Here is a 24944-nt window from a genome sequence, read left to right as displayed (position 1 = left end):
GTGGTGAAAGTTATATATCTTTTGACTGTAGATCAAACTGGTTTTTAATTTTTAATTTATGTTGGTAAACACTTAGTTGTATATTTGTTTTTTGTTTTCCCTAGCAGTCAGCTAGTTCAATCTGCTAGTTGGAAACACTCAGTGAGAAAAGAGATTCTGAGCTTCTGTTTAACAAAATCTTTATATGCTTACAGTTGGACATAAAGTTGGTGTATGTGTACTGTTTTGTAAGTGTGTACATGATAGAGATGATGCATAAATATAATAAAACTTGATGTAGTGAATTTAGCAAGATGAGACTTTCAGCATTAATTGTTTGGTGGTTGCTACATGGGAAGTCACTGTGATTTTATGATTATTTCCTAGTTTGCTCAAGCATCTTTTAGGAGTGCTGAAGCATAAGAATTCTTTATACTTGCTACTCCTGTGTGGTAAACAGAAATGTTATTTGCAAAACATTTTCAGATGTTGTTGCAAAACTGGAGAAATAAGCATCGTACAGAATTTTTGTACAGGTCTAGTAAGACAGATTTATAGTATCGTTATAATTTCTAATACTACATTTGAAATATAATATTTGCTAACATTTAAAATTAAAACACACATTTTCTTTTTTCTTTAATTATAAAATTGATATATTTTATTAAAAGGGAATGATATACTCAGTCTTTAATAACTTAAGTTCCAGGTTTTACCTTTACCGACATAGCTTCTGTTAGAAAAAAAAATGTTACTGTTAAAAAATTCTTGCAAATAACGGGCGCTGATGACATAAATAAACCAGTAACACTTTCTACAAAAAATAGTGTTAAATATATGAAAAGTGCCAGAGGATTATAAAAATGAAAAAAAGCTTTTCTGTCTAACAGTGTTAAGCATTTTACGGAATTGAATTTTGTAATTATTAGGATTGCAACCTTAATTTGGTTAATAAAGAATATGAGTACATTTTGTTGTTTGCATTTTACATTTCTTAGACTTTCTTTATTCTTTGTTTTGTAGCAAAGTACCAATATAGATGTAGTTCGTTTTCCATGCGTGGTTTACATAAATGAAGTACGGGTCATTCCTCCAGGAGTGAGAGCTCACACAAGTTTGCCTGACAATAGGGCTTACGGGTAAGTGAAAGATTCCAGGTATCTGATTCAGGAACACCTTCTTGTTATTTTTTTCTTGAACTTGTATATCTCAATAGAACCTCCTGTATGAAAATAAAATGCATTTATTTTTCCGCTGAACTTGTAATTATTTTGGGGAAATACTCAAACAGTATAATTTAAAGTGGCTTTTTTCTCTTAGTTAGCCCTACTTACTCTGATAAGGAGTTCAATGGATTTAATTTTTACTTTTGCTCTTTTTCCAGAGAGACATCCCCACATACGTTTCAACTGGACTTGTTTTTCAATAATGTCAGCAAGCCAAGTGCCCCTGTTTTTGATAGGCTGGGGAGGTAAGTACTTTCAAGATTAGTGCGTTGCTTCGTTATCTACCTTTTCTTCCTGAGAATTTTTTAGTGCAGAAAATGCTCAATAGAAAAAATTTGAATCTCCCATGATTTTCATGTTTAGTCTGGTGTTCTTGCCCTTTTCCTTGTCCAGTCTGTGTGGGAGGACAGAGGTTCATGCTTAAAAGAAGGAAAGATTCTGTTATTTTTAAAACGACAGAGCCTGTATATGTTAATGAAAAGTATTTTGTAGAAATAAGTGATTTTTGCACTCTTGTTTTTAAGAGCAGGTATTTGTTGAGTGTTTTATTATTAGCTTATGTGTTTAGTACTGCTGTTTGGTTTCTGTAAACATGCTCTGTATTAATGGAAAAATAACTTTGTGTATTTTATTTAACAGCCTTGAATATGATGAAAACACTTCAATTATTTTCAGACCCAATGCAAAGGTAATGCAATGTGATTTAAACCTTCTTTTCTACATGTCTGTCATTTAGGTATAAATGTGGTTGTGTGTGGTGCGTTAGCACTGTGTAAAGCATTTATTGGTTAAGATCTTATTCTAAAACCTGCCTGTAGTTCAGATACTCGTTACTTTAGAGTCTGCGTCTATAATGGCATGAGTTGTAGAAGATTTGATTGCTTGACAACTCCTATGGAGATACCAAGAGGGCTATCCACTACTTATGAGCAAAGATGAATCAGAACATTGTGGCTGCAGGCCACAGCTAAGCACGTAATTTTCAGTTCTGTCTGGGTTTATTTCATTCAGATCAGTGTTTATGTGACCCACAGTAATGTTTTTTTTTCAGTAATAGGCTGTAGTACATTAGGCAATATATTGCAAGGAATTGAATGCTTTTAGAGGAAGATTGTTTGTTTGTTGTAATGATTGATAGATTTAAAGTTTTCTCAGTTTTCAAAATGTAGGGTAAAGAGATGTTTTAATGTTTGGTTCTCCTTTATTGCTTTTATGCAGATACTAATACAATGATATTAAAATAAAATAACTTTTCTGAAGTTGTCTTGTGTTGTTTTTAAGTGCTTTTTCTTTTTAAAAATAACCAACAGGTGAACACAGATGGATTGGTTCTAAGAGGGTGGTACAACTGTCTGACTTTGGCAATATATGGCTCAGTTGATAGGGTAATAAGTCACGAGAGAGAGTCACCTCCTCCACCCCCACCTCCACCCCCACCTCCCCAGCAACAGCCTGGTTTGAAAAGAAACCCGAAACATGGTAAGTCTTGTGAGGAGACATTGATTTTTTTTATTTTTTTATTTTTAAATCAACATTATAGTATCCCATCTGAAAAAAACCCCAATTCTTTCACACTTTAGATTTCAGTGGCTTTATTTTTCTAGCTTTATGTCTTTGTCCTTTAGTTTTGTATTTTCTTTTAGATTTTTATTGAATAGTTTTAAATAGATTCTTGTCTAGTGCTTTTTTGAGAGTGGGTTACTTGATCTATTGCTAATTACTTAGGATGGTCAAAATGCAGTTTCATTTATGTGAACTCATTAAAATCTAGATAATTGAAAGCTCAAAAAAAGTGATTAGAGTAGTATTAAAATCATAACAAGAAAATTTCACAGTCATAATTAACTCTCCTTCTGTGACTGGTGTGTAAAGTACATTACAGAAGACTGTTTGCTTTGCATTAGTGTTAGAATAGCCACAAATAGAATCCATGATCAAGTTTCTGCTTCGATTTTGGTTTTAGATTTAAAATTAGAATGGTCTTGTTCAAGGTACAGCTATTGGGCTGCAAAATTTGAATACTCTGTGTAGTAAAAAACAGTTGTAAACTGTAAAAACTGGTTGATTAAAATGTAAACTTTTTTTTGAAAGTAACTCAGTTATTATTGGTAGAGTTACAGTATTGCTAGTGACAAAGCCAAAAATGGCAATTACCCATGTTAATTTTAACCCAGTATTATATTAAAAAAGCATCAATAGTGTTAATAAGCTTGCCTATTGATGTAGTTCTTGTTTACATCAAAAGTGATTCAGAAAACTGCCTAACACACTGCAGATGCTGAATACAGGTTAAATAACAGCTGGGAAATTAAGGTGTTCTCTAGTCCAAAGTAGCACTGAAAAACTAAAGTTTCCTTCTTCTATTCCTGTGATTCCATTAAATGCAAGTTTTTATTTTCACAATAAATATAGTTGATGGAGAGAAAGAAGACCAGTTCAATGGTAGCCCTCCAAGACCGCAACCTAGGGGACCAAGGACACCTCCAGGCCCTCCTCCTCCTGATGATGATGAGGATGAACCTATGCCAGTGTCAGGTAGAATGAGAACAGACTGTGTTTTTATCTGCTGCACATCACTGCTTAGTGGAGGCAGAATTCTGTGTTCCTGCCTGGACCAAGGGGCCAGGGCCAATTGTATGAGGTTCAACCAGGCCAAGTGCTGGTGATACCAAAGGACTTGGGTCACAACAACCCCGTGCAACACTACAGACTGGGGGAAGAGTGGCTGGAAAGCTGCCTGGTGGAAAAGGACCTGGGGGTGTTGCTTGACAGCCGACTGAACATGAGCCAGCAGTGTGCCCAGGTGGCCAAGAAAGCCAACAGCATCCTGGCTTGTATGAGTAACAGTGTGGCCAGCAGGACTAGGACAGTGATCATCCCCATGTACTTCGCACTGGTGAGGCCGCACCTTGAATCCTGTGTTCAGTTTTGGGCCCCTTGCTATAAGAAAGACCTTGAGGTGCTGGAGCGTGTCCAGAAAAGGGCAACAAAGGCGGTGAAGGGCCTAGAGCACAAGTCTGATGGGGAGCGGCTGAGGGAGCTGAGGGTGTTTAGCCTGGAGAAAAGAAGGCTGAGGGGAGACCTGATCACTCTCTACAACGACCTGAAAGGAGGTTGTAGTGAGGTGGAGGTCAGTCTCTTCTCCCAAATAAGCAGTGATAGGACAAGAGTAAATGGCCTCAAGTTGCACCAGGGGAGGTTTAGATTGGATATTGGGAAAAATTTCCTCACTGAAAGCGTTGTCAGGCACTGGAACAGGCTGCCCAGGGAAGTGGTGGAGTTACCATCCCTGGAGGTCTTTAAAAGATGTGTAGATATGGTGCTTAGGGACATGGTTTAGTGGTAGGCTTGGCAGTGCTGGGTTAACGGTTGGACCTGATCTTAGAGGTCCTTTCCAACCTAAACAAATCTATGATTCTGTGATCCTATATTGTTGAGCGTTAGATTTCAGAGAAGTACTCTTATTTCTTAAACTTTGTATATATTTTTAGTGGTTGGGGAAAAAGAAGATGATGTGGACCATAGGGAGGATTACTTTGAGCCCATTTCTCCTGATCGAACGTCCATTCATCAAGAAAGCCAGTATTCTGATGATGGAGAAGTGGAGGAAGATCAACCAGAAGAAGGAGAAGATGAAGATGATGTGGATGTTGAGGAGGAGGAGGATGAGGATGATGATGATGAGCATACAGTAGAGAGTATTGCTGATGAGGAAGAGGAAGAGGAGGAGGAAGATGAAGATGAAGAAGAGGGTGAAGAGGAGGAAGAAGGTGAAGGTAAGTGAAGTTGTAAAAAGTTAAGGAAAAAAAATCAGGTTTATGAAATTTTGATGGCAGTAACATTACAATGACTAGGTGCGAAGAGAACTGAATCTTTTTCCTTTGACCGTTGAATCATTGCCTGCCTTATGGTTCCGACACCTCTCGAGAACAGTATTTTGCAGTGGAGTATTTATTCCTTTATAGTAAATCTTCCTGTTACTTTCTATAGAGGAAAATAGATACAATGTTTATAGGTGAGAATGAACATTCGATCTTGTTACCTGTTTTGTTTAAAAATGTAGGAAAGTGGTGAAAGAAATTATTTCTTAATTAAAAATCAAATAAAGTTGTTTATTACATAAAGTCAGTAGTCATCTTCTTGCATTACTTAAAGTTCCCGCCCAGGCCTGTGCAAAATTTCGAGCTAGAAGTTTTATGATAGATGCAATCATAGGAAGAAAATTGGACAAGTTCTTGTAGTAATGTGTATCCTAGTTAAACTTTTTTGCTTTGCACATTCTTTTAAATGTCTGTGTCATTACATAAAAGATTCTCTCAACTGGGACTTTCACTTACATCTGGAGAGAGAAAGCTTTCTGTATGTTAGTGTATGATTGTACTTTAACCAGTAATATTTGTATTAAATTATTACTTTTTTATTTTGAGAAGAGTCTCTGCAGTTGTGAACTGGTTTATTCATAATTGATTTTCTTTCATAACTGAATCTTTTTCTTTTTAGGAGATGATGGATATGAGCAGATTTCAAGTGATGAAGATGGAATTGCCGATCTGGAACGTGAAACATTTAAGTATCCAAGCTTTGATATTGAATATACTCCTGAGGATCTGGCATCTGTGCCTCCTGTGACATATGAACCTTTTGAAAGGGAGCTTGGACCTCTTTTATACTTCAGCTGCCCTTACAAGACCGTATTTGAAAATGAAGTTGGTAAAATAAAGGACCAGGACCCAGAAAAAGAAAATTCAGGGGCAGTGGAAGCCTCAATTAAATTAACTGAACTATTGGAATTATATCAGGAGGAAAGGGGTGCAAAGTGGGTCACTGCACTAGAAGAAATTCCAAGTTTAATAGTAAAAGGATTGAGCTACCTGCAGGTGAAAGACACAAAGCAAGACTATATTACCCAGCTAGTAGACTGGACCCTACAAGCTTTAAACCTTCAGATAGCCCTCAAACAGCCTATTGCTTTGAATGTCCGACAACTCAAAGCTGGGACAAAATTGGTATCATCATTAGGAGAATGTGGGACTCAAGCAATAACGGCACTCTTGCAGGCAGGAGTTATTAATGTGTTATTTGAACTACTGTTTGCAGATCATGTCTCATCCTCCCTTAAACTTAATGCTTTTAAAGCTTTGGATAGTGTTATTAGTATGACTGAGGGAATGGAAATGTTTCTAAGAAGTGGCGTAGATGTACATGAAAAAAGTGGTTATCAGAAACTCCTGGAACTCATACTGTTAGATCAAACTGTGAGAGTAGTTACTGCTGGTTCTGCAATTCTCCAGAAATGTCACTTCTATGAGATTCTGTCAGATATTAAAAAGGTGGTTGATCAGTTAGCAGAGAACACTCCTTCTCTTCCTAATCATACGGAACCTGAACAGGACCAGGACTTGGCAGGACTTGAAAGAACCAACCAAGAATATGAGAATGATGTGGAAGCTCCTATGGACATGGATCATCTTTTGGAATCTTCTAATATAAGCGAAGGAGAGATGGAAAAACTTGTTAGTCTTCTTGAAGAAATCTTCCATTTGATGGAAACTGCTCCTCACACAATGGTTCAGCCACCTGTGAAATCTTTCCCGACCACGGCACGCATTACAGGCCCTCCAGAAAGGGATGATCCTTACCCTGTCCTATTTAGGTATGGTAGTTGTAAGTTTACTTTCTAGAACGTATTTCCTCCAGCTTGATACAGATATTTTTTAGGGGTGACCTTGTTAACTAACACTTCTCTAGATGTTTCACTTTGTACTTTATTGGAGGATTCTAGATTGTGCTTATAAAATCAGAGAGAGTTTGATAGTTAATGTACCTGTTATTTTGTTGGCTTTCAATCAACCTGGCAATCATAACAAGAAGTTAACCTCTTGTTATCACTGGTACTAGCACTTCAGTTGCATTCACAGATCCTGACCAGTTGTGCTAGGTGCTGTACAAGTACATATTTGAAAATTGTTCTAGATCTAGAGTGTTTTCCCTTTGTAATCTTGGAACATGTCTGGATCAACCTAGCCTGGAATACCTCTGTCTGTATGCCGAGGTGGCAAGATACGCGCCAGCCCCAGTTAGAACTCGTGCAGTTGTGGCAGCATAGCTCACTGTTTCACAGTGCAAGCAAAGGAGTTGAGGCCTGCCTGCCTTCAGCCATTTAAAGGATCCCATGGCTTATTTCTCTGTTAGCAAGTTTCTGTCTAGAAAGTATTTCTCTTAAATATTAACAGGTTTCTTTGATATTAGCAGTGTAGGTCATGGCTGAATATACATATCTACATGCAAAGAGTCTTCAGATCACCTCTTACGTATGCTATTGGTTTCTTAGCACATTTAAAACATTTAATGCAGCATTGGTGATGATTCAGATACAGCAAATTTAATGAAATACAAAGTGTTATTTTGTTGTAGTTAAGATGAGTTTTGTTTGTTTGTTTTGGGTTTGTTTGGAGATCAGAACTTTTGTATTTAGGGATGTATTTCCTGTAAATATTATGCCAATTATGTTTTATAAGATCAAAATTTTGTACTACTTCATAATTAGTTATTATTTATCTTAGTCCACAGAGCAATAAGTACTAAAACTAGGAGGCATGTAATTTTATGTAATGTTATTATGCAGTGTTGACAGATTATTGTAATATTACTGATTATTTTCCTGTTCACTTTTTTTCAGGTATCTTCATAGTCACCATTTCTTGGAATGCATTACTTTACTGCTGTCTATTCCAGTGACAGGCGCACACCCAGGTGTACTTCAGGCTATAAGAGATATATTGCGTTTCCTGGCACAGTCACAGAAGGGTCTTCTTTTCTTTATTTCCGAGTATGAAGCAACGAACTTGTTGATTAGAGCGCTTTGTCAGTTTTCTGATCCAGATCAAGAGGAAGGTCTCCAATCCGATGGTGCCAATGAGGATGCTTTTGCCCTGTGGCTCCTGCATTCAACACAGACGTTACAGTGCATTTCAGAATTGTTCTGCCACTTCCAGCGGTGCACAGCCAGTGAGGAGACTGACCATTCAGATCTGCTGGGAACCCTGCACAACCTTTACCTGATTACCTTTAACCCTGTGGGAAGATCTGCTGTGGCTCATGTATTCAGCCTGGAGAAAAATCTCCAAAGTCTTATTACTTTAATGGAGTACTATTCCAAAGAAGCTTTAGGGTAATTTATGCATTTATTTATATCCTTTAGGTTTTTACATTTTCAAAGTATCTATCTTTTATAAATAATCCAGTAAATCAAAAATACTTGTTTCTTTTAGATCCTGATGTTTTTATTTAAAAACAAAACAAAACAAATTTTAAGTAGAAGAACGTAGATAGAAAATCAGGCCTGTCATTTAGATTCTGATTCAGATTCTCATTCACATTCTGGTACTTAATACTCAGAATCTGCATAGGTCATCCACAAAGGTGTTGTAATAAAAGTCAGACTTTTGGCTATATGAAAGAATCAGTAAGTAGGCAGTTTTCGTTCAAGCATAGAATTTCACTGTCAAACAAGCAAAAGATTTGACTGGGGAAACTGGACACCGCACACTTCTCTGGGTGGGGAATCTCTTTAAGTTCTTATAAGTGTTAAAAACAGTCATTATTTTCTCTGGACAGGCAGTTTTATTACTTCTGGTAGCAATGCTTTTAAAACAAGATTTGTAAAATAGACAAAGTTATGGAAAAAGATTTGTGTACTGCTTGACTTGCTTTTTGTGGATGCTGAAATAAATACAAAGTCAATGTAAAAGAAAGCTTTCACTTTTCAAAAAGCATAGGAGAGAATTGGGTGGGGTTTTTTTTTTTTGGTTGATAATTATATGGGGCAATCCTTGGTGAAGGTAAAAAGTTCTGTAGGTGGATTTTTTGAGGTCAGAGAATGAAAATCTAACAGATACCCAGTTGTATTAGCTGAGATATAAAGAAAATCCCTATTGTTGTTTCAGAGACTCAAAGTCTAAGAAGTCAGTTGCTTATAATTATGCCTGCATCCTTGTTTTGCTGGTGGTTCAATCTTCCAGTGATGTCCAAATGCTGGAACAGCACTCAGCGCCTTTGCTGAAGCTTTGTAAAGCAGATGAAAATAACACCAAATTGCAAGGTACGGTATGTGTCATTATCAACTGAATTGTTTGTATGTATAGAAGAAACCTTTTATATGTGGGTAATTGGTGCTTCACGATCAGGTGGTTTGGATAATGTATGTAATGAAACTCCTTTTCCAGCTGTATCTGATTAGTTGAATCACTGAGATAATGTGTAATTTTTTTTTCCTTATTGAGTGTTCAATAGGAAATTTTTGATAGTTGAATTGTTTTTCAAGTAATATTAACTACCATGAATTTTGGATATTTACAGGAAGTTTGAAATTATTTCTGTGTTGAAAATAGGAGAGCAAATTTTAGTAAAAATGGACTAACCAGTCAGTGAGCTAGCTCTTATTTTTTCTGTTCCCTCTAGTGATGTAGCCTTATAGCATCTTTATATACTAATAAATAATCCTGGGTCTGTTTCCTGACACCTAGGACAACTGGCATGGAATAGTCCATGTTACCCTGTTACTAAATCTTTAGACCTTCAAATTGTGTCTTGATATGTTCCCTGGCTTGTGTTCATGCACAAATCAGGCCCAGGTCATTTGGAAAAAACCTGCTGGGGACTGTTCTGACACCTGAACGTTGAAACTCTGATGTGCAGAGTTGTGCTCTGCACTGCTTAAATGACTCATGTAGGCATACCAATAATTTCTTCCAAAACTTAAATGCACTGAAAGAAATCAGAATTCTTTGAAGTTTTAGTTTAATTCTCTCCTCTGCCATGCTTTTATTTCTTCACACCTCACCTGATCATCAGACAGTTTCCTGAGAAGCGGGGCTGGTTTATTGAACCGAATCATGAAATCAGTCTGAGAATAGTTGTCAACTCATATCTGGTCAACCTTTGAACTTTCACATTCTTTTAAATATTTTCAGGAACAATGGGTTTTAAAACTTTAAATCTCTTGTCCCAAAAAATAGGGATTTTCAGGTTATTCTGGTTTAAGAGACTGTTAATCTATAAGGAATTCAGAGTGAGTATGTGTTACTGGTGCAGAAATTGGCTCCATTTAGGCGTTTAATAGGAGTTTTGTATTCAGTTTGTAATAACCTGTCATGTACATTAAGGGGAATGTGCTTTGGTCCTTGCTATTGATGGCTTTTTTTTTAGCTGACAGTGGGACCCTTAGTGTCTTTTATAAAACATGTTTAATTAGAAATAATACAGGTAATAAGATGAAAATTATTTGAGTGTTTGGGTTGACTCGAGCCAAGTTTTGTCCATGTACGTGAGGTGTATTGCCTGTTCTGAAGTCTTATTTTTGTTGATGCTTTTCAGCTCGCCACAGCTGCAACGTATGCCTCGCACATTTCACACTTAGCATTAGTACCTGTTGTGTAAATTAAGTACATTTTTATTGAAAAAAGTTTTATGTTCATAAATGCACTGACAAGTTACTTCATTAACTGTAAGTTCTTTTCTTCCCCCAGAGCTCAGCAAGTGGCTTGAACCTTTGAAAAATCTTAGATTTGAAATAAATTGTATTCCAAATCTCATTGAATATATCAAACAGGTTAGTAAAATACAGGGAGATGCTATCTTTTAGTTGTGCTCTATAGGCTTAGACATTTTATAGTTTGATATTTTATCTTAGGTATGTAGTAACATACGATGTTAAAAAATATATACTATTGTCCCAAATAGATGTTTTATTAAAGCTTATGATCTAGGCCAGTTCTTGGACTCGGTTATATTTATTAAAACAAAATCTAAGGGAATTACGTGATGCAAAGATCCAACTATTTAAATCTTTTAGCTTCCTATAAAACCACAATGCAAATGTTGACCCTCCTTTTTTTGCTTCTGCCATATTTATGACTGCTTTCCAAAAGGTGGAATAATTGAACTTAAGTTTTGTGGAATACTTACAGTAAATAAATGCAGAACTTGAATACTAAGCTAGTGATACACTTGTTGTAAAGTCCTTTTGTGTAATATGGGCTCTTTTCTTTTTTTTTTCTCATCCTAAAAGAATATTGACAGTTTGATGACCCCTGATGGAGTTGGTCTTCCTACTGCACTTCGTGTTCTTTGTCATGTTGCATGTCCACCACCTCTGGTAGAAGGTACGGTTGATATATTTGTACTACTTAACATAGAAATCTTAGTTTTCTCAGTCTTCTACTTAAATGTGTCTAAAGCGTAACTGTGATTGCCCAGGATAAGTTAGACATACAGAAATCTTATTTCTTTTCTGTACAGGTCAACAGAAAGACCTTAAATGGAATCTTGCAGTTATTCAGCTCTTTTCTTCTGAGGGAATGGACACCTTCATCCGGGTATTACAGAAGCTGAACAGCGTACTTATTCAGCCTTGGCGACTCCATGTCAACATGGGCACCACGCTTCACAGAGTTACTACTATTTCTATGGCCCGCTGTACACTTACTCTCCTTAAAACAATGCTAACAGAACTCCTGAGGGGCGGATCTTTTGAATTCAAAGACATGCGTGTTCCATCGGCACTTGTTTCTTTACACATGCTCCTGTGTTCTATTCCTCTCTCAGGCCGCTTAGATAGCGATGAACAAAAAATTCAAAATGACATTGTTGATATCTTACTGACTTTTACACAAGGTGTTAATGAAAAACTTACCATTTCTGAAGAAACTTTGGCCAACAATACTTGGTCTTTAATGCTGAAAGAAGTTCTGTCTTCAATTTTGAGAATTCCTGAAGGCTTTTTCTCTGGACTTATACTGCTTTCAGAATTATTGCCTCTTCCACTGCCCATGCAGACAACTCAGGTATAATTAATTTTATTTAGTTTTTAAAGAATTTTAATTACGTGTAACGCTTAGACCATTTTCATAGTTGTGGGAAAAAACAGGTATGTGAAAGGATGAATTAAAGTTTCTGTAAAGCATTTGTGTTCATATAGATTCTTTGAAGATACATCTTTTTCATCAGAAACCAAACTATTTGGAGCATCTTTTAAAATTAGCGGTCATATGTTGTTCTTTTGTCCCTCGTGAAATTATCTAGACTCCCATTTATTACTTAAATGATTGGCTGTGAAGCCTTTGAATTTAACCCTGAATGCCAAACTCTTGGTATATTAAGGCTCTTCTTTCTTTTGGCATGGATCTTGAATCTATGACCTTTAATAAGTAAGCATAAAAGGTGTGTGACAACCCATGCTCCCAAAGGAATACCTAATTTGCTGGAATCATGCCCTGTCATTCAGTGACAGTAACGATGATCTAATGATTACTAATGCTAATACAGTGTTAGTACTTAGTCTTTGTTTATACCCTGTCATAGAATTCAGGTTTTATGGTAAAAGTTGAAAGGAAAAACCTCCTGTCCTTCTGTTCCTGCAGGTAATTGAACCACATGATATTTCAGTGGCACTCAACACCAGGAAGCTATGGAGTATGCATCTTCATGTTCAGGCCAAATTGATACAAGAGATAGTTCGGTCTTTCTCTGGTTCATCTTGCCAGCCTATTCAGCATATGTTGAGACGTATTTGTGTTCAGTTGTGTGACTTGGCTTCACCCACAGCTCTTCTTATCATGAGGACTGTATTGGATCTGATTGTAGAAGACCTACAAAGGTATCTTTGTTTTCTATTGCAAAGATTTCTTTAACGGATTGTTAAATTCACCTTGGTTCTGTGCAGTAGATTTAGCAGGAGGAAAATACTTTCAGAAGTATTACTTATCCATTATGAACGGAATGAATTCTCAGTATTGTGTCCTGATAATGCTTAATGTTGCCAAGGAACCAGCTCATACTTTTAAGTTTTGATGTAGACAGTTTCACATTGTGTGTTTATGGTAAGTATTTTAGGAAAGTTTTCTTCAAGCTGTCCCTACAAAGCCTTATCTTGTCTATGAAGTGCTTTTAAAGGACCTATCTGTTACAAATTAGAAAAGTAGGCCAGTAAAGTTTGCTATACTGGGATATGCATACTAACAGGAAAATGTGTAGATGTTTGTAAGCTGAAGGAAGTTGAAAGCTACAAATTTGGAGAGTTTTGAAACAATGAGTGCTGTTTATTTAAAAGCATGATTGTCTACATGGAATTAGATACTGTTTGTGTAAAAGCATATTTATCCATATGCAATTAGATGCCCTATAGTATGTTAAATGCACAGTAGGTTAATTTATGACGCAACCAGAAGTTATTTAGTGAAAGCTGAGCGGTTTTCAAAAAGTGAATGAAATTGCAAGTTTTAAGTATGCAAACTAGGTGTTTTTTTAAAAAGTCACAATTATACCTGTAATGGTTGTTTTTATAGTTTTCTAGATAATTTTAAAACAGCTTTTTCAAAGTGCATTGTTATTCTTTCAGCAACACAGAAGATAAAGAGAAACAGTACACTGGACAGACCACTCGATTACTTGCTTTATTGGATGCCCTGGCTTCACATAAAGCTTGTAAATTGGCTATTTTGCATCTTATCAATGGAACTACTAAAGGTGATGAAAAGTATGCAGAGGTCTTCCAGGAGCTCTTGGCTTTGATGCGATCGGCTGGGGACAATGTCACTCATCAGCAGTGTGCTGAATATGTAACTTCCCTTTTGCAATCCCTCTGTGATCAGGTATTTTCTATATTTAATGCATAATGTGTGTTGATAATTATAGGAAACAAATTAAGTGAGGTTATTTCTTAGGTGCCTCCTTTTTTCCAAAAGAAAAAAAAAAACAAACCATCAACTTTGTTAAAACACAAAAAGCACAAAATGTGTATGGTTGGCTGCTTTGTCAGACTTGCTGTCTTGTTCCTCTTGAATGTAAACTGTTTCATTTTATGATACCTCTTTTGCATTATGTGCACTATTCTGGTAGCTCATTAGAGTCCAAAAACTGAACGGCACAAAGATCGACTGTCTGCTCAGCTGAAAGAGAGAGGGATGGATGTCATTTCTCCCTAGGGGCCACTGGCAAAACCAGAGTTGTCTCTATTCACCTCTTGTATTTTTGAGATGAATGTTTTGAGATTAAGGGACAGTTTGACTACCTAGGCAAGAAATTGTGTGCATATTATCCAGTGACTGTTTGGCTTTTAGTTGTGGCTCTGCTATCGAATTTTACCCTATGAAGCTTTTATGTTATTAAACGTCAATAATGGTTTGTAACCCTTAACAGAAACAAATTAAAAAGGGTACTCTAGATTAGCATTTTACTCGTCAGTTATAACTGAAATACTGGAATAAGATGGTAAAGGGATAGTGAAAGAACCTAGTGCTTCTGACTTAATGTATAGTTTATACTTATTGCTGGTATACAGAATGCATTTTTTACTCTGTGAATGATAATTTTTTATAGGATATTGCACTCATTTTACCAAGTTCATCAGAAGGCTCTGTATCTGAATTAGAGCAGCTTTCCAACTCCTTACCAAACAAAGAACTGATGCCCTTAATTTGTGACTGTCTGATGGAAACATTAACTAATTCTGAGAGCAGTTACAGTTGTCTGCTGACTTGTATCCGAACAATGATGTTCCTTACAGAGCATGACTATGGCTTCTATCACTTAAAGAGGTATGGTATTTTAAGATATCACTGACAACTTAAAATTATTTGAGTGACTTCTGCAATGTGAAATAATTTCCTACTCATCTATTAGGAAATGTAGAGGATAAGGCACCTGAACTTTCATTTCTCTTTCAGGCTTTAGTGTTTTACTCAGTATTTTGGTCTTCCTGCACTTGAGATTTTACCTCTGAATCATTTCTGCAGTATGGACACAGGAGCACTTTCTTTCAAGAAACAAACAAAGCATTGAAAAACAGTCTGTACACTCCATTTCCCCACTCCAAGGCTGGAAGATTAAAATGCGATGCGGTGCTTGTGACCTTCTCTTTTGAGTCAGTAGTTAGAGCTCTCGTGTAGGACATTGGACAGCTGTCCGTCATTCCCTCTCTTTTGAGAGGATTCAGTTTGCACTTCCCCAGAGTGTTCTGACCTCCAGGCAATTAAGGCTTTTGAAATGAGGATTTTATTTTTTTTTTTTAAGCTACCTTTGTTGACTTCACTCCCTTTTGAACAGAATGTATACATGCATTGGACAGTATTGTGTTGTTTTGACGCTTAATTCCTTGTCCTGCATTTGGACTTGTTTCTGTCCACTGAAGGTGAGGTGCAGAGAGGCAAAAAAGTTGTGAGGTTCCCAAAGACAAAAAGGTAGTACCTGGAGCCTTATCAACAAAAGGTTGTTCAAAACACTCTTCTAAGCAGTGCTGCAGAACTGTGCTGCTCAGACTACAAGAAGCTGTACAACCCACAAATGAAGAATAAGCAGATTAAAGATGCTATTGTTTCTATGATCCCATATGTCTAGCTGTCAGCTTCAGTGCACAGCCTTGCTTTTTCTGTGTTGCTGATTACCTTTCCAGTTTGATTCTGCAGTCAGGCATCATGGAATGCAGTGAAATTGTAGCAGCAAGCATGATTCTACTTTATTCATAAGGCCTTTGTGCAAGCAAATATTTCTGTACTCCTGACCCTTTTCCGCCAAAGATGAAAATGTCATTTCTTGCAGGTTTTAGAGGTATTGCTGTAGTATGTATAGCTGTATATGTGCAGTCTGAAATACCTGCAGACAGCACTGGTGAGAACAGTCCTGTACAGAGAAAATAATGAAGCTTCAGCTTCCTAATCCAAACTCAACTTGATAATTGTAAAATTTACCAAATTTATTTTGCATATATGTTGTTTTCTTATAACGAGTACAGTGGAATGGTCACAGTGTATGCACTAATAAAGTATTTTCTCTCGTTTCATTATGAAAACAGCTCTCTAAGAAAACACAGCAGTGCTCTCTACACTGTATTAAAGCGAGTGATAACTGGTTTTAGCAAAGACACAGGTGAACTGGCTTCTTCTTTTTTGGATTTTATGCGACAGATTCTAAATTCTGATACACTGGTAAGTGAATACATATTGAATACTTAGAGAAGTGCAGCTGAATTTCTCTGAAATTTGCGGTGTGAGACACGTTCAGGAACAATTATTTCAGAAAGCAGTTGACTATGCAGGTTGCTATGTAAGGCTTTTCCATCAGTAGTGTTAGTGCCATCTTTAGCTTTTAATGAAATCTGTGAAAGCTGGGCAGAATATATGTATAGTAAATAAGAGGGTTTTTCAGTAGGAAGAATGGCATATTGATTCATATTGATTTCCTGAGTGAATAGCGTGCTATTGTGTCCAGCTTTTAGATTCATGGCATCCTGTTAGAGAGTTGCTGTATTGATATGTAGTAGAGAAAGGAATCTAAAATATTTGTGAATTCTGTGATACAAACCTCAGCTTATATAGGAAAGGATTGCATTCATCTTGATGCAGCATCTAAACTTACCTATTGAAGTGTACTTTATTAAAATATTTTGCCTAATACAGTTTTAAATCAAGAGATTACTCTTGTTTTGCTAGATTTGCTCTAATGTATGTTTGAATTCTAAAGGGTTTGTAGTCCAGAAATATATTGAATGTTCATGTGTAGTTATTTCCCACTTGTCAAATATTTCAGGGGTGTTGTGGAGATGATGGAAGCCTTATGGAAGCAGATGGATCTCATCCTGGCAGAACATTGGGTCTAACTACTGCAGAGTTAAAACATCTACTGCAGAGCAAAGAAGAAACCCCAGAAAACCTGCTACTTGATCTGGAGAAACATGTTATGGTAAAAGAATTTAAATAATCAAGTTGATGTTGCGGTCTTGTATCTGAATGTGTTTTTAAAACAATATAGACTATCCCTCCTTGATGCGAAGGGTGCACAATTCTGTGGCATACCTGGCGGAATTGGTAATAGCTGTTGCCATTGTTTTAATACAGATGTCCAAAATCACCTGTTCTGATGCATGATGGATTCTGACTTTCTTTGTATTGTGGTAATGCTAAGAAGTTTCAGGCAGGGTTGGGATCCCCGTGTGCTGCGAGTATTTGCACACTGTAAGAGCACAGGCATTTCACTGTGTGATGAAAGGCAGCAAGTGCATACAACAGAGCGCGCCAGAGAGTGTTGAAGCAGGTTGTTAACGTAATAAGCAACAGGAACCACTGCTTAGCAGTGGCTTAATGCTACTGCTGACCAGTAACAAGTGGGATACCCAGGAGCCAATACTGGGTCTGATACATCTTCAGGGAATTGGTGGATGACAGCAAGCTGGGGGAGTGAGTAATGTGACAAACAGCAAAGCCTCAATGCAGAGGGACCTCGGTAAACTTTTTAGGATTGATTTAACAGAAAGCTTGTGTGGTTCATTAGGAAAATGCAAAGTTCTGCAGTGAGAGCAGGATAACCTCATGCCTGGATGCAGGCTGGGCTGAAAAGGGCCGGGTTGTTATGGTAGACATTAAGTTGAACCTGGTCCAGTGGTGCAGGGTCACTAGTAACAAGGCAGGCAGTGTTCTGAGCTGTCCTTGAAGGAGCATGGTCAGCAAATCAAGGGACCTTACTGTCTGCCTCCACAGGATGCTGGTGAGCTCTCACATGGAGTGCTGCTTTCACCTCTGGCCAGCTTTGCCCTCTCACCAGTTCTAGAGAGAAACTGAAAAGGGTTCTACCAAGGTGGTCAGGGACCTAGAGCACATGTGCTATAGAGAGAGGAGGAGGAAGCTGGGCTGCTTTAGCATGGTGAAGAGGGCTAAGGAGCTATCTCGGAGCTACTTAACAGCTGTTTGGGGGATAGTAACACAGGCGGTTGAGTCAAACTCCTTTTGGTAATTCCAGATGACAAAACAAGGGGCAGTGGCTATGAACAAGGTTCAGGTTGACGTTCGGAAAAATAGAAGAATCACCGAGACAGAAATGCAGCACTGGAACAAGTTGCTCAGATTGGTTGTGGGCTCTCTGTCACTGGAGCTTTTTTAGACACGGCTAGATAAAGTTATGGCTGACCTGATCTGGCTTTGATAGTCCTGCTTCAAGCAGGGGGCGATTGGAGTAGGGGACATGCATAATTCAATGCATCATTTCTCAGATTCTAGTCACAAACTTAACTCTAATATTCAAATCTAATCCTACATAATTGATGGCAGCTGTGCAGTAGATGGCTAATTTAGATGAGTCCACAAAACAGCTGCTCCACAGCCTGTTGGTCACAAATGCCTTTCCAGTGCTATACTCCCTCCTGTCCCTTCCTTGGCCACCTACATCTGTGGTAAAAGACTAAAAACTACAACTGTGCTGAAGGAGGAATAGCAGACACTTAGGATGTTGGAATGCTGTAGCAGAGAGCTTGTTAACTGAAACCTGGGGTGACTGCCTTCTTTGGGACTGTGTGGTGGAGGTTATTGCATCAACTGAAATGAAGACTAGAGGGTGCATATGGTGACATGGTTTGTTTAGTAGCATACTGAGGAGCTCCCTGCTGTTGTTTGTGTACTCGGGTGTCTTAGTTTCACTATTTGTGGATGGATAGACTGTTTTGTGTAGTACACACGCCCCCCCCCTTTGTTTTTTTGTAATTAACAAAAGCATATTACCTTCTCTGAGGAGGGGAGAAAGTTCTGACTTGTGCTGTATTGACTTAGGATCGTTCTAAGGAAGATGATGGCCTTGAATCCTTACTGGACAACATTGTTGGAGTGAGGCAGATGTTGGAATCGGCGGGTGATTCTTGTCCACTGAGTGACCAAGACATAGAGCCTATTCTTTCTGCACCAGATTCTCTTCAGAATTTGTTTAACAACAGGTAAAACTGTTAAGTGTGTGAGCATACTACCTGTGATTTACTTAAGAAAAGGCAATAATTTATGCATGAGTATATTACAAAGAGGTTCTGACCAGCAGTGTTGTCACTACTACCTACTAGTCCCAGTGTGTTTAATTTCATGCAGGTATCAAGGGTAAGGCAGCAAAATTTACCCCCGGTTCTGTAATGCTGTGTACGCTTGCAGTTGGCTGTAGTTCATAACCAAATAGGCATTTGGCATCGTTTTGTTGCAGGACTACGTACGTGTTGGCAGATGTGATGGATGACCAGCTGAAGTCTATGTGGTTCTCACCCTTTCAGGCTGAAGAAATAGACACTGATCTGGATATGGTAAAAGTCTTCATTAGCATAACTGAAGTGGATTTAAAAATGAGGGTGAACCTGAGCTGGTAGCATCAGAAATTCGTATCGCCAAATGGTTTCTTTTCCTGAGCTCATCCTTGTAAATTGACCCAGATATAGGTGTTGGCGTTTGTTAAAGGTTGTTGTCAAATGCCTTCAGGTTCACTCAGAAGCAGCTACAAAATTGGCATCTTCTGCGGTGCTCTAATGCAGAAGTCCTCTCCTTTACAGGAACAGTTGTTGTGTCAGTCCTAACCTGCTTCTGCATTGCTGCTGGGGCTTTTCAGCAGTTTGTGTTAAATGTAGACAAAGAGTGTTGTCTGTTTTATTTTCCTTGCTTGTCTTCTGCCACTGCAGTAATATCCAAAGAGCCTGATAGCTATACTTTTTTTATTTTTAAAATCTTTGCTCTGATGTTACAAAACTGGAAAAAATGTCTGTAGTAAATGAAACTACGTGCACAAGAACTTTTCACGATATTTGAAACTTGATTTTTATAATCTAAACTTTAAATGTCATTTTGAAAAATATACAATAACATTTTTTTTTTAAACTAAGCAATTGGCAATGTCTTAGCTGCTTATGTGAGACATAATCAGTTTCTGTTGACTTCATAATCAGTTTCTGTTGACTTCATTGCCTTCATTCTTTTTTAGTTTTACTCTTTTTTAATTTACATGCAAAGATACTTGTATTTTAATTGCTTAAGCAAAACCCAAACTGTTGATTCCTGTATAAAAGCAGCATTAATTAATTTATAGGACTGTAGCTGAAGCAAGAGAGTGCCTCACTGTAGGTCATTTAGTGATAAGACAGGTGTTCATACTGGAAAGCAATGCCCTTGACTTTGTTGAGATTCAGAACCATCAAGACAATTTTGCTGCAGCTCTGCTGCTTTTTTTGTTTTGTTACTGCTGCTTTTTGTTTTGAGCCATACTACTGCATTAAAAGGCAGAGGACGGAGCTTTTTTGCTTCAGTAGAATTTCACCCATCCTGATGCAGCACGTTGTCTTCTTCAGAGGTGCTAGTAGTGATTGTTGTGATAAAACTGGACTCTGTCATTGCAGGTGAAAGTTGACTTAATTGAACTGTCAGAGAAGGGCTGCAGTGACTTTGACTTGCAAGCTGAATTGGAGAGGTCATTTTTGTCAGAACCATCATCTCCTGGACGCACAAAAACCACAAAAGGGTTCAAGCTCGGCAAGCACAAGCATGAGACCTTCATAACTTCAAGGTAAGATGAGTTTAATGAGTCAACAGTGAGTGTGTTCAGCACTGATTTGTTTATTCTCAAAGTGTTAAATACCTTTCAAATTGCATCTCCAATATGGAGAATGCCTGACCTTCAGCATGAATACATTTTTACATTAACTAAATAAATCATGTTTGTCGTGACAGTGGAAAATCTGAGTACATAGAGCCTGCAAAGAGAGCTCATGTTGTGCCACCACCAAGAGGAAGAGGCAGGGGAGGATTTGGACAAGGAATTCGACCACATGATATCTTCCGTCAGAGGAAACAGAATACGAGCAGGCCACCCTCCATGCACGTGGATGATTTTGTTGCTGCGGAGAGCAAAGAAGTGGTTGCTCCAGATGGGATACCACCAGCCAAAAGGCCACCAAAAGTGTCACAAAAGATTTCTTCACGTGGTGGGTTCTCGGGGAATCGTGGAGGACGAGGAGCTTTTCACAGTCAGAACAGGTTCTTTACACCACCTGCTTCAAAAGGTATGTTCTTTCCTGTATTAGAATTGAAGTAAATGAATGCTAAAAATGCTTCAGTAATACTAACCCAATTTACTAGCAGTTAATCATCCCTGGTGTGAGATGTTCCTGAAGCAGTGTTGTTGAAGTAAGTTGTTCAGCACTAGAAAAGGTTCTCTCGAGTGCTCTGGAATTGAAACAAGGCTGGGCTGCAAGTTCCTGGGTTGCCTCTCCCTCCCTTTCTTTAAACAAAAGGAGTTAGCTGTTTTCTTTGAGCAACTGTTGGGGTGCTTCAGAGACACAATCAGAAAAACAAAAAGCCTTCTCTACCATTTGTGACATGGTAGTTCCTGAAATCAAGCACTGCAATACATCTCTGGGTTTAATGAGGCTTTTGAATAAAAGGATGGAAGATCCTGACAAGAAGAAGATGCAATTTTCAGCGAACCTGGCGATTCTAGTTAAAGTGTTAAGTTTCTTTCATATGGAGACAAGGTTGCATTCCTTTCCCTTCCATCTCATAATTAGGGCAAGTCCTTGCACAGGAGAAATAGAAAATACTTCCATTTAGTAAAGTTATAAATACAAAACCTTAAAGTCTGGGAGTCTATCTGAATACACTAGATAATGCAGATTCATTTCAACTTGAGTTCATGTCTGAAAACCAGAAGTTTTGCCCTGATTCTGTGTATAATACAGTAACTTGTAGACTGAGTTAGAATAGTGAGGGCCTGTTGATGCAGAATAGCTTTATCTATTTGAATCATGTAAATAATATGTTTACCACCCTGAGTATTGTGAAAATTGAAATGGAAAAAAAAAAGTGATGTTTGCTCAACAGCGTGTGGGTTTTTCTCTCCCTATCTAGGAAATTACAGTCGTCGTGAAGGCGCTCGAGGCTCAAGTTGGAGTGCACAGAGTACACCCAGGGGAACCTATAATGACACTAGAGGTGGTCAAAGCAATTTTAACAGGGGTCCACTGCCACCACTGAGACCATTTTTGCAGGTACATGGTATTCATATGGGCATCGAACTATAGAAAATTCCTTGAATTTCATTTTTGCTTTACAAATGAAACCGTGCAAGGATGCTGCAGACACCTTGAAATTCAGCAAATGTTTTAAGCATATATGAACGGTTGTCACTGAGACTGTGTCAGATACATGCTTTCATACGAACTGCCCTGTAATCCATAAAACTTGCTGAATTGAACGCTTGATCGCAGAACTTTAATTTTGCATTCAGATTTTTGCAATTCAGTTGTCTTCGTACCTACATGGTAATTATAGAGCAAATCAAAGCAAAAATGCTTGCCTAAAAGAACAGTGAAAATTAAAAGGAGAAAACAGACCCTGTTTGTGTCTCATCTTGTTTTTGTTTCTTATGCTTTTGCAGCAGCTACTACGCCTAGGGCTTTTTTTTTTTTTTTTTTTCCAACTGAGTATACTTTTCTTTGCTTTAAGGCTACCGACCGAGTCCTCGCGATCGTGCTTCCAGAGGCCGGGGAGGAATTGGACCGTCTTGGACAAGTGCTAATAGTAGTAGCAGTGGTGGCTCAAGAGGGAAGTTTGTTAGTGGAGGCAGTGGAAGAGGTCGTCATGTGCGTTCCTTCACACGATAAAATGAGACATAAAGGAACAGCCCAACCATGGGGACTTCTGTGAAGATGACAAAGAAAGCAGCAGCACTAAAGGACCAATTTAGAATTACTGGTATCTGGAGGACACCAAGAGAATATTTTTGTCTGAAGAAAAGTTTTTGTTTGATACAAGACTTGAAATTTCAATAAAATTCAAGACTTTTTCTGTACAATTGTAATTTTTTTTGGTTCCTTTTGAAAGAATGTTTCGATTTTTTTGTGGACTTCAGTAGCCAATACTCAGTAAAGAACATCTTTGAGTTAAGACTTGAAGGACTTCTAAAATATTCATTGTGCCAAAAGAAAGGTACAGGTGTTTTGTGTGTGACTTATTACTGCAAGAAAATTAAATATATATATATATCTGTAACGCAATTTTAGTTTTTTCTCTCAGGTTTAGAGCCATTAGCCCTTTTATTTTATTTCTTTTTTATAGCCTGAGTTACTAATGAACGAGGGCCATCTGACAGCAGTTGAAGTAGCAGGTGATAGAAGATTGACTGACATTAATTAATCTGTGAAAGAATACAAATGTAAACATAATTTATGTTGGTTTTGTTGTACATCTTTGGTAATGTGATTAGACACTTAAATAAGATCCCACACCGGTTAAAATTAGTAGAAAATGTGTCGTTGACTTCAGGGAGAATAAGATAACATTTTAGCATTTACTTTGCAACTCCAGCTTATGCATTAGGAGCACAAGAGTTTTTTCACTGGAAGAGAGACATGCTTTGAAGTTAAAAGGCAAGATACCCCTGTCCTTAGAGAGCCTGGAGTTAATTTGTTGCCTGCCTCTCTGCTAACTTACATGGTTGAGAAGGCAGAGAGAGGTGTGAATGCTAAACAGTGATGCTAAAACTTCCCTTTGAGTAGATGGTTTGGATTTTTGTTTCTGTAATTAGGCTGAGATATAGTGCAAAAAGAAAAACTTGGAGAAGGAGGAATTCATAAAGAAATGTTACCACTAGATTCAACTCTAAATTTGTTTTCATACTAAATTCAGTGATTGAAGTAAGCTTTTTATGTGTTTTGCATTCCATTGGATTGGACTCCATGAGATTTCATAGAATTAACCACTTCTCAATAGCCTTCTATTGCATTTTTCGAAGGGGTTGAGGAGTGGTAGCTTTTTCTAAAGGCCATATACAATTTTTACAGTTGAGCTCCACTGTCAGACTTGGCTGAGCTTGGTTTCCAGTTATGCTTCAGTCTCTTAACATTGCAAAAGTGCCATAAAGGGGTCTTCGTCTACTTACGTAAGGCCCAGTTGTAATGTTATTTTATGTAATCTTAACTTACTTTGGACAGCTTGTCTGTCTAGACTCATAAACTTTAATACCCTATTTTAAGTGTTTCTAAAGTATGATAATACTTTAAATTGATGATTTATTTTTTTTTAAGCTTTATACTGCCTGGGTAAATTAAGTAGGTTTTTATTTGAACCACAGAAGGCCCCTATTATGTGCACTCGCTCTGTGTGGAGACTCTGGGACAGCGTCCCACTGTTTGAGAGGTAATTAGTTTGCACAAAGTCAATTGACATAACCTATGAAAGTGGTAAACTTGTATTAATTGATGGGGTGCAGTTCAAGGGAATAGTATCAGTTCATGAAGGTATGTGTTTTAATGTCGTTTAAAATAACATGAACAAAGATTTGGATTGGAAGCCAAACAATTTTCTGAATGGCAAAATAACAGGAAGATGTAATTTTACTAATAATGCAATTGTAATGACTAAAATGGGTGGAGCTCTCGCAGGCATTACAGGTATTAATGCTATTTTTTTAAGGAGCACTGCATAAATATTTTTAAAGCTGATTAGCTCCTTTAGACCATGTGTTTAAGGTGGTTTTATTTTTTTAGAAACTTCACTGTGTTGGAAACTAGCAGGGATATGAATCATTTGTTTTCTGTCAGGGAATTTGAAATGAAAAGTAAAGAAAAGTGTCAAGCATGGAATAAATATGTAAATATTCAGTACTGGTTCTTGAAAGTTTAAAATATATGGCATGTCACACTAGTCATTTTCGAACTAGGAGGAAATAAAGGGTTGGTTAAATTGTTTGATGTATGGAAGCTCTGTAAATTTAGTTAAACTTGAAGAATATGTCTATCATGTTTGGGGTTTTTTTAAAATTTAGTTCTGTGACCCGTCCATGCAAAGTGGTTCCTTTCTTGGATAAATTCAACTTGAAATAATGCTGTTTAAAACTTGGAGTTACTTGGTTTGTCCTTTTAAACTGGATTCCTATTATGAGTAAATAACACTTTTA

The 24944-nt window shown here is 37.5% G+C and overlaps 1 protein-coding gene across 1 annotated transcript; it reads left to right on the top strand.

The window, feature by feature from the left end:
- Positions 1-1002: 1002 nt before the first annotated feature.
- Positions 1003-22650, top strand: KIAA1429 (KIAA1429 ortholog; the record flags this gene model as incomplete). The annotated part of the gene is made up of 23 exons (XM_009709701.1): positions 1003-1118; positions 1364-1450; positions 1845-1893; positions 2516-2684; positions 3618-3740; positions 4697-4981; positions 5706-6858; positions 7885-8376; positions 9152-9306; positions 10733-10815; positions 11275-11368; positions 11505-12049; positions 12626-12861; positions 13603-13855; positions 14583-14800; positions 16054-16186; positions 16788-16940; positions 18797-18957; positions 19212-19308; positions 20389-20555; positions 20720-21051; positions 21896-22042; positions 22493-22650. Coding segments are annotated over 23 exons (5406 nt in total), but the record flags the coding sequence as incomplete, so codon positions are not given.
- Between the last annotated feature and the right edge of the window lie 2294 nt (positions 22651-24944).

Source organism: Cariama cristata, unplaced genomic scaffold (genome assembly GCF_000690535.1).
Source record: "Cariama cristata isolate BGI_N322 unplaced genomic scaffold, ASM69053v1 scaffold43661, whole genome shotgun sequence".
Lineage (NCBI taxonomy): Eukaryota > Metazoa > Chordata > Aves > Cariamiformes > Cariamidae > Cariama > Cariama cristata.
This window is presented reverse-complemented; position numbering and strand designations above follow the sequence as displayed.